At 44.4% G+C, this 12540-nt stretch overlaps 1 protein-coding gene across 10 annotated transcripts in view; it reads left to right on the top strand.

Annotated features, from left to right (window-relative positions):
* Positions 1-11324, top strand: part of SEC31A (SEC31 homolog A, COPII coat complex component) — a 45056-nt gene extending 33732 nt beyond the window's left edge. For 6 of the 10 annotated variants that reach the window (XM_063335128.1, XM_063335129.1, XM_063335135.1 and 3 more), the window contains 5 exons: positions 3694-3752; positions 5899-6165; positions 6569-6688; positions 9550-9621; positions 10573-11324. In XM_063335128.1, coding sequence (XP_063191198.1) covers positions 3694-3752; positions 5899-6165; positions 6569-6688; positions 9550-9621; positions 10573-10752 — 698 coding nt within the window. In that variant the 3' untranslated portion in view covers positions 10753-11324. Of the gene's footprint in view, positions 1-1909; positions 1958-3693; positions 3753-5898; positions 6166-6568; positions 6689-9549; positions 9622-10572 lie in introns of all 10 variants that reach the window. The other 4 variants (XM_063335126.1, XM_063335130.1, XM_063335127.1 and 1 more) reach the window with 2 other exon arrangements.
* The last annotated feature ends 1216 nt before the right edge of the window (positions 11325-12540 follow it).

Raw genomic sequence — 12540 nt, forward strand, 5'->3', positions numbered from 1 at the left:
TGGAGATGTTGTACTGTGACATCTCCTGACCCTATGTTACAGGGCATGTCAAACTTGTATCTCTAAGAGAGAGGAATTATTGAATTGGACCGAGGAAGAGGTGTTGGATAGGATTCTAGGCCTGGGATGTGAAACAGCAGCATAGCATGCAGACAGCATAGCTTCTGCACCTCCAAATAAATGAAAGGAACAAGGACGTTGTTCCTTATTATCCATTTTACTACTCGTGTTGCTGGCAGGCACTTCAGATCTGTCACTTGCTAAGTTTCTTGAATTAACAGTGAAGTGACATAGTCCTTGTGGTGCGCTTAGGGTGGGTGAAGTTCTGTACTCTGGATAATAGAAATTAGCAACATTAATGACAATACCGATCATTGAGTAATCGACATAGACAGTAGTGTAATACATCTTGCCAATGTCACCTATGCAGAGGTGGACTCCAGGGCACGGTGAGTTGCCAAGGCCAGGTGGCTCATGTGTGGGCTGCTGGCACGCAACGGCTGCCTCCAGCTGGAGAACTATGGAAAAAAAAAAGATAAGAGGTATCTGAGGAACACACTCTGTCCTCTTCCAATTTTTGTATTACGCCTTTCAAAAAAGCATATGAACAAGAAGGAAAAAACCCTTTCTTTGTAAATGCAGAAATGACAGCGTACATGCTTAATATGCTCAACCACCAACATATTTTCCAGAGTAGCCGCATTGCTTAGCAAAGGACGCCTTGGCATGAGATCCTAAAGAACCACAGAAATCCACAGCCAGATGTAGATCTCACCTGTAACTCTGAATGTTCCAGTGCAGAGCATATAGTGATGCTGATCTTGGCTTTGAAGTGGTGTGCTTTTGTGTGTGGTGATGATCTAATCTGGGAAAATCATGTTTCACTTTGCAAATGTGATTCATCTAAAAGCAGGGATAAGGGAGGAAGGAAAAAAGATCTCAAATTTGAAGTCTTGAAAATCACCTGACCTTTGAACTGCCTTGGATTTAAAGATGCACTTAAAAAAGAAGCAGTTCTACAAATATCTTCTGGGTTTTGAAAATGCATAGAACATTAGTAAGTTAAGCTGTGCTTGCCGTTCCATTAAGCCAGAAAAGCCCACATTTAATTTCTTTTTCAACCTATCGCTTTTTTTTTTTGGTGATAGATCTTTGAACCTGCTTTCAAGGGAGTTTTAATTTTCAGTCTTGCATCTTACTTGAAATTGTGATAGAGCAATTCTGAGCTAAGGGAAGGGTTTACACCAGAACTATTAAGTGCATCAGACCAGCACCAGAGATAGGAGTTATCTCACCCCAATATTCCTCTTCTCTTTGAAATGGCAAAGGCTTTGTTACTGTGTTTTGCCTTTTGGATTTGTTGCTCAGTCTGAGCAGGCAACATGTCTTTTCGCATGGTGTAAAGCTGCTGTGTGAGCATTTGCTGGGCTGCATGCAGTTGAGAGCACACCTTGATTTGGGAAGATACTTAACATCCACCTTGAAGTCAAGTACTTTAAGCATCTCCTGAAAAGCTTTTGGGAATGGTAAAATGATGGTGAGAAGATTGTTGCTGAGAGTAGTGGTCTGTTGGCTGCGCTGGCTGTTAGGAATAGAAAATGAGAACAGCAGAAGAGATAAGAAAGTGGAACAGGACTCTGCAACGTTTGTTAGAAACAACTAGAAACACCGATTTACTGCATGGAAAGAGCAACAGACTTATTTTCAGGGAAGGCATATAAAAGCAATTCCACAGGGTGGTTTGGACAAATGACTTGTCTCTGAACTGGCATTGTAATTAGTTTTGGTGTTTTTTCTCCTGACTTCTCGTGATTATTGAAACTAAATTGCTAATCCAAAACTAGAGATCATTTGTTTTATTATTTTCGAAGAAAATCTTTTTTTAGTTCTCTTTGCATTTTATCTGCAGAAAGCCTACCAACTCAAGACCAGGCCTCTCCCTTCGCAGGTGAACTAGGTACCACCTAACCTGAAAATAATTACAGCCACTACCTGAAATTAATTGAACAGACATCAGTAATGCATATGTTCTTCAGAGAACATTAAGTGCGATGCTGTTTGCCAATTTGACTTTAATCAAATCAATTTTTAATTCCTTAATTAAAACCAATAACAACATATCTGGAGTTTTTAACCACAGAAACAAATGCTGACTTTCCCTTTTTAAAGCACAATGTTCCAGGAAGTTAACAGCAGTAAAATCTGGGAGATTTTCTGAACATGTCACCACTGCCAGTACTGCAGAAGTTAGACTTCCTGTATCAGAAATACTCTGGGATTTTCTGTATAGGGAGGAATAGAGGAGCCCCTGGGGCGCATGGCTGTCAGGAGATGGCACTGCCTTTGGTTAAAGAGAAAGCAGATATGAAAGGGGTTTAAAATTGTTTTTCATTTGCCCCTTTAACATGCTTTGGATGTGGAACTTGTTTAAAAAAAGCTCAGGAGCATATGAAATTTCAGATAAATTGAGCAAATTCTGCAGTGATGTTAAGCTCTGCTGTCAAAGGTGACTTCATCATCTGCTAAATGAAAAACACTGTGGTGAAAAAGTCCATTGAGCAGGGATTTGGTTTTGTTAGCTTTTTGTGGCTTTGTGCAATAAATCCTGATTACTCAGTGAGGCCACGGTAATGCTGAAATATAATGCTGTGGTCCCAATTAAGTGTGCTCCATGACAAGATGGAGAACTATTTCTAATGCACTAATGTGAGCTTTGGTGTACAAATCTTGCAGCTGAATGGAGCGTGCTTTCTCGGAAGAGCAGAAGGTTTGGTACAGAACAACACCCCGGACACAGAGAGAATCTGCTCAGACATCCTCTGTGCTTCTTCCGGTTTCAAAGAAATTCCCCTTGGTGCAAAACTCTAGATTTTGCCACCTTGCTCCAGCAGCTCTGCTCTGCTTTTGGGACACAAAGCATCATAAACATGCTGTAGCTGGCAGGGGAAGCCTGGTTTTATTGCTCTTTTGTGTCTCCAGGGCAGTTGGCTGGATCTGGCCTGACGTGTTTAAGGCTGCTGTTGCCTCTTACGCCTCTCCTTTCTGTGTTGTGCTGCTGGGGAACACATCTTAACTGTCACGTATAAATCCATCATGGGACGCAATCACAGCAGCAGCTCTTGGGAAATAGATGCAGCTTAATGTTCTTATTCACCCGTGATTTCTGACAGCTCTGCTGATGATTAATGTTTATAATGATGTTATGGTGATCATGGGGGAAAAAAAAAGTTCAAAACTGGTTCTCGTTTCTTCTCATGTGATACAGAGGGGAGAAACTTTCACCAGTAACTGAAGTCTGTGTAGCAGAGCTGTGTTTTGGGCATGGTAGGCAACTGCCTGCCTTTTCAAAGGGCGTGCCTGCTCAAAGTTTTTTTCCCTGCAACAGAAGAAAAAGTTAATTATAAATAAATAAAAAAAAAAAAGAATCAACTTCTATCAAACCTGAGAAGAGTTAGTCAAGATGCAGACCTGCACAGTGGGCGCAGAGCCCAAAGGGTCTGATGGCTGGGGTGTTGGGGGGCTCTGGCTGGCTCAGGAGCTGTTCTGGCCCCTAGTGAAGGGCAGAGGAGCAGGCAGGTGAGGGCAGGATGTAGCCAGTCGAGCTGTGGTGGGGAGCTGGCCCAGCTGAGCTCAAGAAGACATCACTGCTCTCCTCTGAGGTACTGACAATCTCTGTTTTTTCCTCTGTCCCAGGGCCTCAGAACGGCTGGAACGACCCTCCCGCCCTGAACAGAGCTGCCAAGAAGAAGAAGGTACTCTAGGAAATCCTGTCTTGACACAATTGAGCGCTCACCACTTGAAAAGCAGTAACTTAAGCTGCTCCTGGGAAACTTGTTGGCAGGAAAAGGAAAAAAAAGGGTTAGCAGCAAACAAAAGCTGCGCCTCATGAGGAGAAATGGCCATTATGCCTCTCCAACATGCATTCTCTCTCAAAATACTTAAGCCTCTAAAGAGATGGTGGCTTTTTGCTAAAGTTGTGGTTGTTAATAACAACACTGATCCTGGTTTGAGGGAAGAAAATACCTCAGGTTGTTTTCATCTGCAGTAGAGCAGATGAGTTTTGCAGGAGATGATACTTACGTGAAATGACGAGGCTGTGCAAATTGTTACAGATTACTGACTTTACTGGAGCTGAAAGCAATTTATCCTGATTAAGGGTCTGACCCTGAGAGATCTGCTGAGAGTAAGACAATTTTTGTGATGGAGACAATGTAGTTTTGTACAACAGATTTAGGTTGCAGCAGGACAGAATAGCTGGGGACACTTGGCACAGAGCAGAGCGACCCTTTTCATCTCCTGGTGCTGCTGTAGTCTTGTGTATCTCCACGGCAGTCAGTGTCATCTGCTGCTCTCTGAGCCTGGTGCATTTGGGAAGCAAGAGTCAGTCTGGGGTGTGTAAAGTGTGGGGAGGGAAAAAAAAAGTTGGAGCCGGCAAGATAAGGTCTGAGTAAAGGTGAAGGCAGAAGTTTCTCTTACCCTTTGGGTTTTGGTCTCTGCAGTTACAAGATTAAGAAGCTTTTGGAGGGTTGATACGGGATACCTTGTGTGTTCCTGACTGCCCCAGTGCTGGGAGGTTTGTGGCACAGCAGCCGGTTTGTTGCCTTTCAGTGCTTCAGGCTCTTAAGTAGAAGGAGAAAAGTTGTCAGTGAGAATAATTGCTGGACCTGAGAGCTCGAGAAGCAGCCTTCTGCAAACAAGTGTTTTGGGTTTTTTTGCTACCACTGTGTGTGGGTGTCAGCCAGAATTTCCGTCATAGCCAGAGCTTGAGGGTTGGCTCCCTTCTAAATGAGGAGTCATGTTTGTTGCATTCCCTGTTGGGTATTTAACAAACCTCTGTCAGAAATGTTTCTGTATTTTTTTCCTTGTATGTCCACTGTATGAGGCAGTGGTTTAGGTTATTATAAAATGACTCACAGGTGGGCTATTGTAAAATAGAAGAACTGTCTGGCATTTCAAGCCACAGCATAATTTGCAACTGTTTTCTACCTAACCAAGAATTTATCTACCACTCAAAGGTTTATTGCTGTGATTCATTGCTTTTATAACTGACTTTGCTGGATTGGGAATATTTCTCTTGCTGTCCCAAACCACTAGTTTAATTCTGGCATCATTCATTCAGCATAGCATTCAGGGTTCTGTAATCTTTTTTTCCATGCACACCCAACAAAAGTTGTGTATTCTCATGGGAACTCTTTCTTTTCTTTGGATTCCTGTATGATGCACAGCTCATTTTGTTGTTTCTTCCCTCTACCAAATATTTCCAAAAAACCCCTGTGTAAAGGCTGGCAGATGCTTAGGGATGAATCTGAAACGCACTCATAATCTGACTTAGCTCAAACCTGTTTGCCAGAAGCTTGAAAGGCTTTCAGAAGCTTTATTGGTGTGTGTTGCTAGCTGTGACTTATGTACTGCATGGACAAAAAACGTACCATTGAAAGCGAGACACAAAATTCTAAATATAATGACCCAATAGTAAGAACAGATGTGGGTGTTGGTTAGTTTTCGTTAGTGCAACTCTTCTGTTAGTCCTGGTCTGCCAGACCTCTGTTTTGTACCTTTAGGAGCGGGAGGGTGGCTCTGATTTGGTGCAGCTGTAGTCAGCTCTTGTGGCCAGGGGCAGGCTGGGCAGACTGCTCCTGCTGCCTGTGGGCAGGAGGACAGGCAGAGCGCACAGCCTGGAAATGCTGGAGGATATTACTGCCCCAGGGCACTTCTTAGTGTGCAGCTGCAGCCAGAGGAATGGGTTTGTTTACCTGCATTGCCTGCCGTTGTTATTTCTATATCCCGGGGGCTCAGTGCTCTGCTTGGCTGCAGTTTGGGAAGTCTGCAAGAGCTGGGTGTTGTGCTCCGCCTGCAGCAGCCATGACAGTGTAAATGTGCTATTTGCTTGTTCCCCAGGTTCCTGATAACTTCCTTCCCCCGGTTCCCATCACCTCCCCCATCATGAGCCCGCTGGCAGATCCGCAGTCTCAGATGCAGCCGGCTCCGGCAGCACCCACGGGCGCACCCAGCTTCCAGGCTCCACACCTCCCTGCAGGGCAGCCGGTGCTGCAGGGTGGCTACCCGCCTGCTCCCCAGACCCTGGGGCCATGCATCGTGCCACCTGCTGCTTCCAAACCCAGCACGGAGGGGGCCCCTGGGGCCCCAATCGGCAATGCCATCCAGGTAACGTAGCCCCAGCATTGCACGGTTTTGGTTTGTTACATCAGCAGAGACTTGCAGGCTGGGATCCTACTGGCCAGGTATTTCTTGTACTTCCAAAGTGTACTGCAGAGTTTCTAGTCACTAGCTTTGCACCAGGCTGGTATTTTGCTACCGTAATCTCCACCTAGACACTACCTCTTTGCAGTTAATACTCTAGTCAGTATGGACCAACAACCTGCTTCCTTCTGCAACTTGACAGCTCTCTAGAGGGAGCAATGGCAGATGCTGATAATGTCACCTCCACACACCCACAGGGAAGAAACAGGAGTTGTGCCAAGCTGGCTAATAATGCCACTTGGTTTAATTGGAAACAACATGTGGTCACAGTGGCCTGGAAAAGCCTCACCTGCTCTCTGTTTCTCAGCATGTGCAGGCACTGCCAACAGAGAAGATTACCAAGAAGCCCATCCCTGAGGAGCACCTTATTCTGAAGACTACGTTTGAAGCTCTTATCCAGAGGTGCCTGCTGTCTGCTTCTGATCCGGTAGGTCTCTGAGGTGTTCCCAGAGTTACCCCTGTGTTTGGTTGAACGTGCTGGTGCCTGCAGCCCAGCTAGCCCTCACAGCCTCTCCTGAGATAGCTTTTTCCTTCTAAAGGCTGCTTTGAGCAGCCACAAGCAATGCGTAGAAAAGCCATATACACATAGGATGTAGCAGTGTGGGGCCAGACTACAGCCCAGCTGCCCTAGCACTTTGACTCTGGTCCTTACAGCCCTCAGCATGGGCAGAGCATGATGGTGCCGTTTATGGGCAGCGAACTAACCCATCGCGGTCCCCTCTGCTCTTCTCTCCTAAGAAGGAAGGTTGGAATTGGTTACGGTTGAGGTTTTGATGTTGATGGTTTGAAAAAAAAAAAAAATTAAAAATTCTAAAACCTTCAGGAAGGGCTGTCCTTCCTTCTGTCAGGTGATCACTGTGAAGGCGTGCCCTTTACATTTGCTTAATTGCTTCTTGTAATTCAGAGCAGGATGCAGTTGGTATTATGGCAGGTCTGAGCTGAGGCTCATATATGTGAGTACATGCCTCAGATTTTGATCTGTCGTTTGTGATTTCTGATAACAAACTCATTTTAAAAAAGAAACAATGGGTAGCAGAGAAGTGGAAGATTATGACCTTTAACCATGACCACTGGAGTTGGATAGGAAAAACATTTCCTGTGGCAGTCAGTACTTTATAAATGAACCATCTGTCTCAAAGCTTCTCGCTTATTTCCAGTGGTCAGTAAATAACATGCTAGCCCAAAGCCCAGATGCTGACTGTTCAGCTCGTGCCTGCCGCGTGCGGAAAGGTGGATGATGGAAAGACAGGCTGGTGGCGTGCAGAAGGCTTTGTGCACTAAATGTGCTTGGTCAGCAGCACAGACTCGCTCCTGTTATGGTGACTGGGAGCTGAGCTGTCTGAGGGCTCTGTGGCTGTGGGAGAATATTGGTTGTTCAGTGTCACTTATGTCTGCTGTACAATTTCAGCTGATGGTGGAGTTTAGACTTGACATTTGCATGTATGTACTCCTTTACCCTGTGGGTCTCAGCCTGGCAGTTTCAGGGTGGACTTGCCCATGCACTCCTTTACAGAAGCTTTTTGAGGCCGTAGACCTTTCTTTGGACAGATCTCGTTCAGTAGCATTCAGTTGCTCAAAATGCTTTCTTTAAAGGTTAGGCTGTAGACTGCAGGGATAGGAGCTGTAGACTGCATGGACCCTTTGACGTTTCTACCTCTGAGTGCCCCCTCTCCCAGATGCACAAAAAAGTCAAAAGCATTCAGTTCACATCTGCCCCCAGGAATTGCTTTTCTGCTCTGCCAATATACTTTGCTTGCTTCTTGTTAAGACTCTCTGATTTTCTTAGGCACAGCAAGCATTTCTGGCACATAGCACTGAGACACCCACCCTGACTGTGTATATCAGTTATTGTCAGAACAAACGCAGGCACTCAGTTATTACACTCCAAAGGGGGAAATGGGAATAGGAAGCAAAGACTGAGGAGAACAACCAGTTTGCGCTTCTACCCAATTTCTCTTGGCTGGAGAAATGCCTTGCTGTTTCTTGAACACAATTTACTCCGCTTTGCCCTAGTTGGCCATGTAAAATGAAAATAGCATGTATGCCTTTTCACACGTTTTGAAACAAATGTTCTGAAGTCATGTATCTGAGAGAGTTAGCAAGTCCAAAAGAATTAGCCAGTTTCTTATCTGCTCCTCCCAGGTACTTTTTCCTTACTTGTCTCAGTTCCTTGACAACATAACTACTGCTGTGGGGTTTTCCACATATGGCCTGAGATCTCTGTGCTATGTTCTCATTTTATACCCTTTGCCATACGAACAGCTTTCCCTAATTTCTAGCACAGTAGGCAGCCACCAGTCTGTCTTTACCCCGAGCTAGAGCATTCCCATAGGCTTTGTTATTTTCTCTCTGGGCAATTATTTAATCCAAGGAAACTTTTCCATTTGGCAGGGGCAAATGGCAGTATTCTGAGTGAAGACGGATTGATGTGCAGAATGACTTAGGAGGAATGTGCACTGATGCCATTTCTACTGCTGTTGACCACCTTCTTTTTTGTGCTTCTGTAATTGTAACCTTGATACTTTTTTACTGGTTTAATATTCTGGATTAAAATCTTCAATTTCTGTAGCTGTTTGCTTAAAAAAATAAAACGGATAAAAATGCATTTCTCCAGCAGCTGCTGTAGCACTCCAGGTGGAATATACTGGGGTCATTTTTAGAGCCTTCGGTGGCAAAATAATTCCAGACACATCACTGGGTGGTTTACTCTATATAAAATCATAGAAGCACAAAGGACCTGTAAGGACAGTTTGGGTTAGCTTTTCTGTTGACAGTAAAAACTTACAGACCAACTCCGGGTTCTACTAATCACATAATGAAAAATATAATTAGGATGACCGAGTTGTACATGCTTAGCGTTCGGTGACTGCATGTGCCCTTAAGCTCTCATTGACGTTGCTGATTCCAGTAATAGCTTTCTCCAGCTATCATTATGCTTTGCCAGTGAAGCGTAGGAATAAAAATTGTGCTGCAACTTGGGATTCTGTCACTTTCCATATCAGCTGTACCAGTTGGTGTTGCAAATGACCAGTGGCTTTTGGGATGCCCCTCTACAGTTTACTGTCCTCTGTAGCTAACTAGAGTGGTTACACGTGGAGAACTACAGTCATATCACACAGTCTTTCCTAGCAAAATCAGGGGAGAAAAGTCAGAGCAAAGAATTCAAATGATGTATTAGGAAAATATTGTTGAGAAAGGAATTTCATGTTCTGTGTGGACTCTGCAATGATACCGGATCGGTATGGTGTTCCTAAAATCACTGGTTTAATGTATTTATTTCCCTTGCAGCAAACCAAGAGGAAACTAGATGATGCAAATAAACGCCTGGAGCTTCTATATGACAAACTTAGGGAACAGACAGTAAGTTCTGGTTTATTTTTTTCTTCCCTCCCCCCCCCGCCCCCAAATATTGCAGGTATGGCCAAGAACTTCATTGGTGGTGTGGACCCTTCTGCAGTATGTAGCAGGGGCTCGTCCTGTCTTTAAAAGCGTGGTTCAGATCCCTTTATTGTATGTTTCCATGCATTTCCCAGAAATAGCTAGGTGGAGTGCTTGGCCCTACGTGCCTCTGTAGACTTTCAGTGTTTTGGGGTCACGTCATGAATTTTGCGGAGGTGTGCGGGGACTGCCCTGAGCCAGAGAGCAGAGCTACTCGCAGTAGGCACTGGGTGAATGCATCAGGAGGGTCCCTGTCCCCAGCTGCTGGCAGAACGAGCCAACACAGCAAGTTCCCCCACTCCCAGCAGGAAGCGAGAGACATGCAGCTTGGGGTCAAAAAAACCTCGGAAGATTTAGACGTTGGAGGCTCACTAATTTCACTGGAAGGCAGATGTGCAAGTACTTCTGAGATCTGGTAATTTTTCCAAAGCCTTCCAAGAGGTCTGTGACAGAATAAAGGACTGGGCTTAGATCTCTTCGTACCTTGGGATTAGAGTGGTCTGATTCTGTCATTGTCAGGCCATCTTTGCTGAGCAATTAACTTTACCCCAAAGGCATAAAAGCTCAGTAGGTTTCTCATGTGCCACAGTCTGTCAAGCAGGTCTCCCACCTCGGGGAATTGCATCCAGGGGCTGGCAGTGAAGGCTGCAGTACTGCAGAGAAGGAATGGTCTGGTCGAAGGCTGCTGTTAGACTTCCCAGTGACTGCTCCCAGCGTGGTACAGCTCTGATGGTGGCTGTCTTTAAAGAAAGGAACTAATTGCTGCACCTTCCTGAGGGCCAAATGTTACACTCAAGATTTCTGTTTTTCTGGCATTTAGTGTATGTGCTGCTTTTATTTTCTGCTGACCTGCCTTGCTTGGCTTCCTTTCAGCTCTCTCCAACCATCATTAGCGGTTTGCACAACATTGTGAAGAGTATCGAAACCCGCAACTACCAGGAAGGACTGAACATCCACACACACATAGTCAGCACCAGCAACTTCAGCGAGACCTCTGCTTTCATGCCTGTTCTGAAAGTTGTCCTCACCCAGGCCAATAAACTGGGTGTCTGAAGGAACCTTGCATTTGCAAAGCCTTGACGGTTGCTTTTCCAAAGAAGCGCATTTCTACGGCAAACGTGCAGGAAATGGACCAAATGCTAGTCCTTACGGCATGTCGCAGTAGAGCGCTGACAAATGGCATTACATTCTCCCTGCAAAATACTTCTTTCTAGGAGGGCCATAGAGCCCTGGTGCTTTTCTTTTTATTTTAATCCTTTTCCCATCCTTAATGATTCTTGTCTACAAATAGTATATTTAATGGATGATGCCCCGTATTGTCAATTTTTAGATGCATGTTATACTGCTAAACGGTGGCTTTTAATAACAGATATGTGTTAAAACAACAGGATAGGTTGTGTATCAGACCCTAAACCAGATTATTCCCTTCCACCCCACTGTTTCTTATCCACCAGATTAAAGAGTCTGATCGTATTATAAGTGTATTTGGTCTTTCATTTTATGAAGCTGCTTGCTGTTCTGTTATTACAATTTACATGTTAAATAGCTTAATTTTGCACTGGGGCAAATGAGCAAAATAAAGGCTAATGTGATATTTTCAATAAATGTTAATTTATTAAAACATGTCTTTATGAAGTGCAACTTCGAGATTTTTGAACCCAGAGTACAGTGGGGCGGCTTTCTGTCGCGTCCTAAGTGTGAGGATATTTTTTTTTTTTTTCTCCACGCTCATCACTAAAAGCTCTGTTTAATGTTTAGAGACATTTACACTTCAAGGAAAGGTTTACCAAGGGTTTGGAACACATCTGTGTATTTTTAAAAGCTAAGAGCAGAAATAATGCGGAGTGGTCTACGCTACCCGTACAGAGACACAGATATTTAGTGTGTAAACAAGGTGCAAATTGTTTCTTGCAGTCCCCGACCCTGGCGGCTGCTGCCTGTGCTGCACTGCTGACCGCTGCCAGGCCATGCTGTGCTCTGAAACGGCAAGCATGCTTCTGCTGGCCATTAGCAAGCTGGGTCTGGCAAGTTTCACAGTGTGCTCTCCTTTCCTGTGGCACAGTGGGAGTTGGCTTGAAGTTTTAAAAATCTGAAACGGTGTGCCACAAATAGCAAGTACGTCTAGGAAGAACAGCAGTTGCAAGAAAGGGCCGGGTTTAGAAAAAAAAAAAAAAAAGGCAGTTTTGCCTGAAAACTACCTAAAATATTAAAATATCAGTGCCCGTAGAATGTAGATTGGGCAATATATACTGCAAGAAATATTATAAATAACAATGCAAATAATTGCTGACTTCTGTGATTTAAACTGATCATGAGTTAACTGATTTGTCAGGCAAAATAGTTTCATTTCTCTGACAAAATTGAGTTCAATTTTATTTCCTTCACAGCATTTTCTGACTTTGTAAGCTTTTATAATGAGCTGAACATCAAGCATCAATTTGGAATTGCTTTGTTTCAGGAGTTTAAAACACAGTTGGAATAATTTCCAATTTAGGTTACAGGTTTCTAAGTAGCGTTATAAGGAGATTGTATTCTGCTCCTGACAATCGGAAGGTTTGCAGGTATCCTTTATTCACCCATGCCCTTAGTAAAAACTCCTTGCCCAGCAGGCTCTGGTATTGACTGAATCACGTAGATCATGGAATCACGGAATCTTCAGAGTTGGACGGGACCTCTAGAGATCACCTAGTCCAACTCCCCTGCTAGAGCAGGATTGCCTAAAGCACATCACTCAGGACTGCATCCAGACAGGTCTTGAAAGTCTCCAGAGAAGGGGACCCCACAGCCTCCCTGGGCAGCCTGTTCCAGTGCTCTGTCACCCTCACCGTAAAGAAGTTTTTC

Source organism: Chroicocephalus ridibundus, chromosome 5 (assembly GCF_963924245.1).
Source record: "Chroicocephalus ridibundus chromosome 5, bChrRid1.1, whole genome shotgun sequence".
In the NCBI taxonomy this organism is placed as follows: Eukaryota; Metazoa; Chordata; class Aves; order Charadriiformes; family Laridae; genus Chroicocephalus; species Chroicocephalus ridibundus.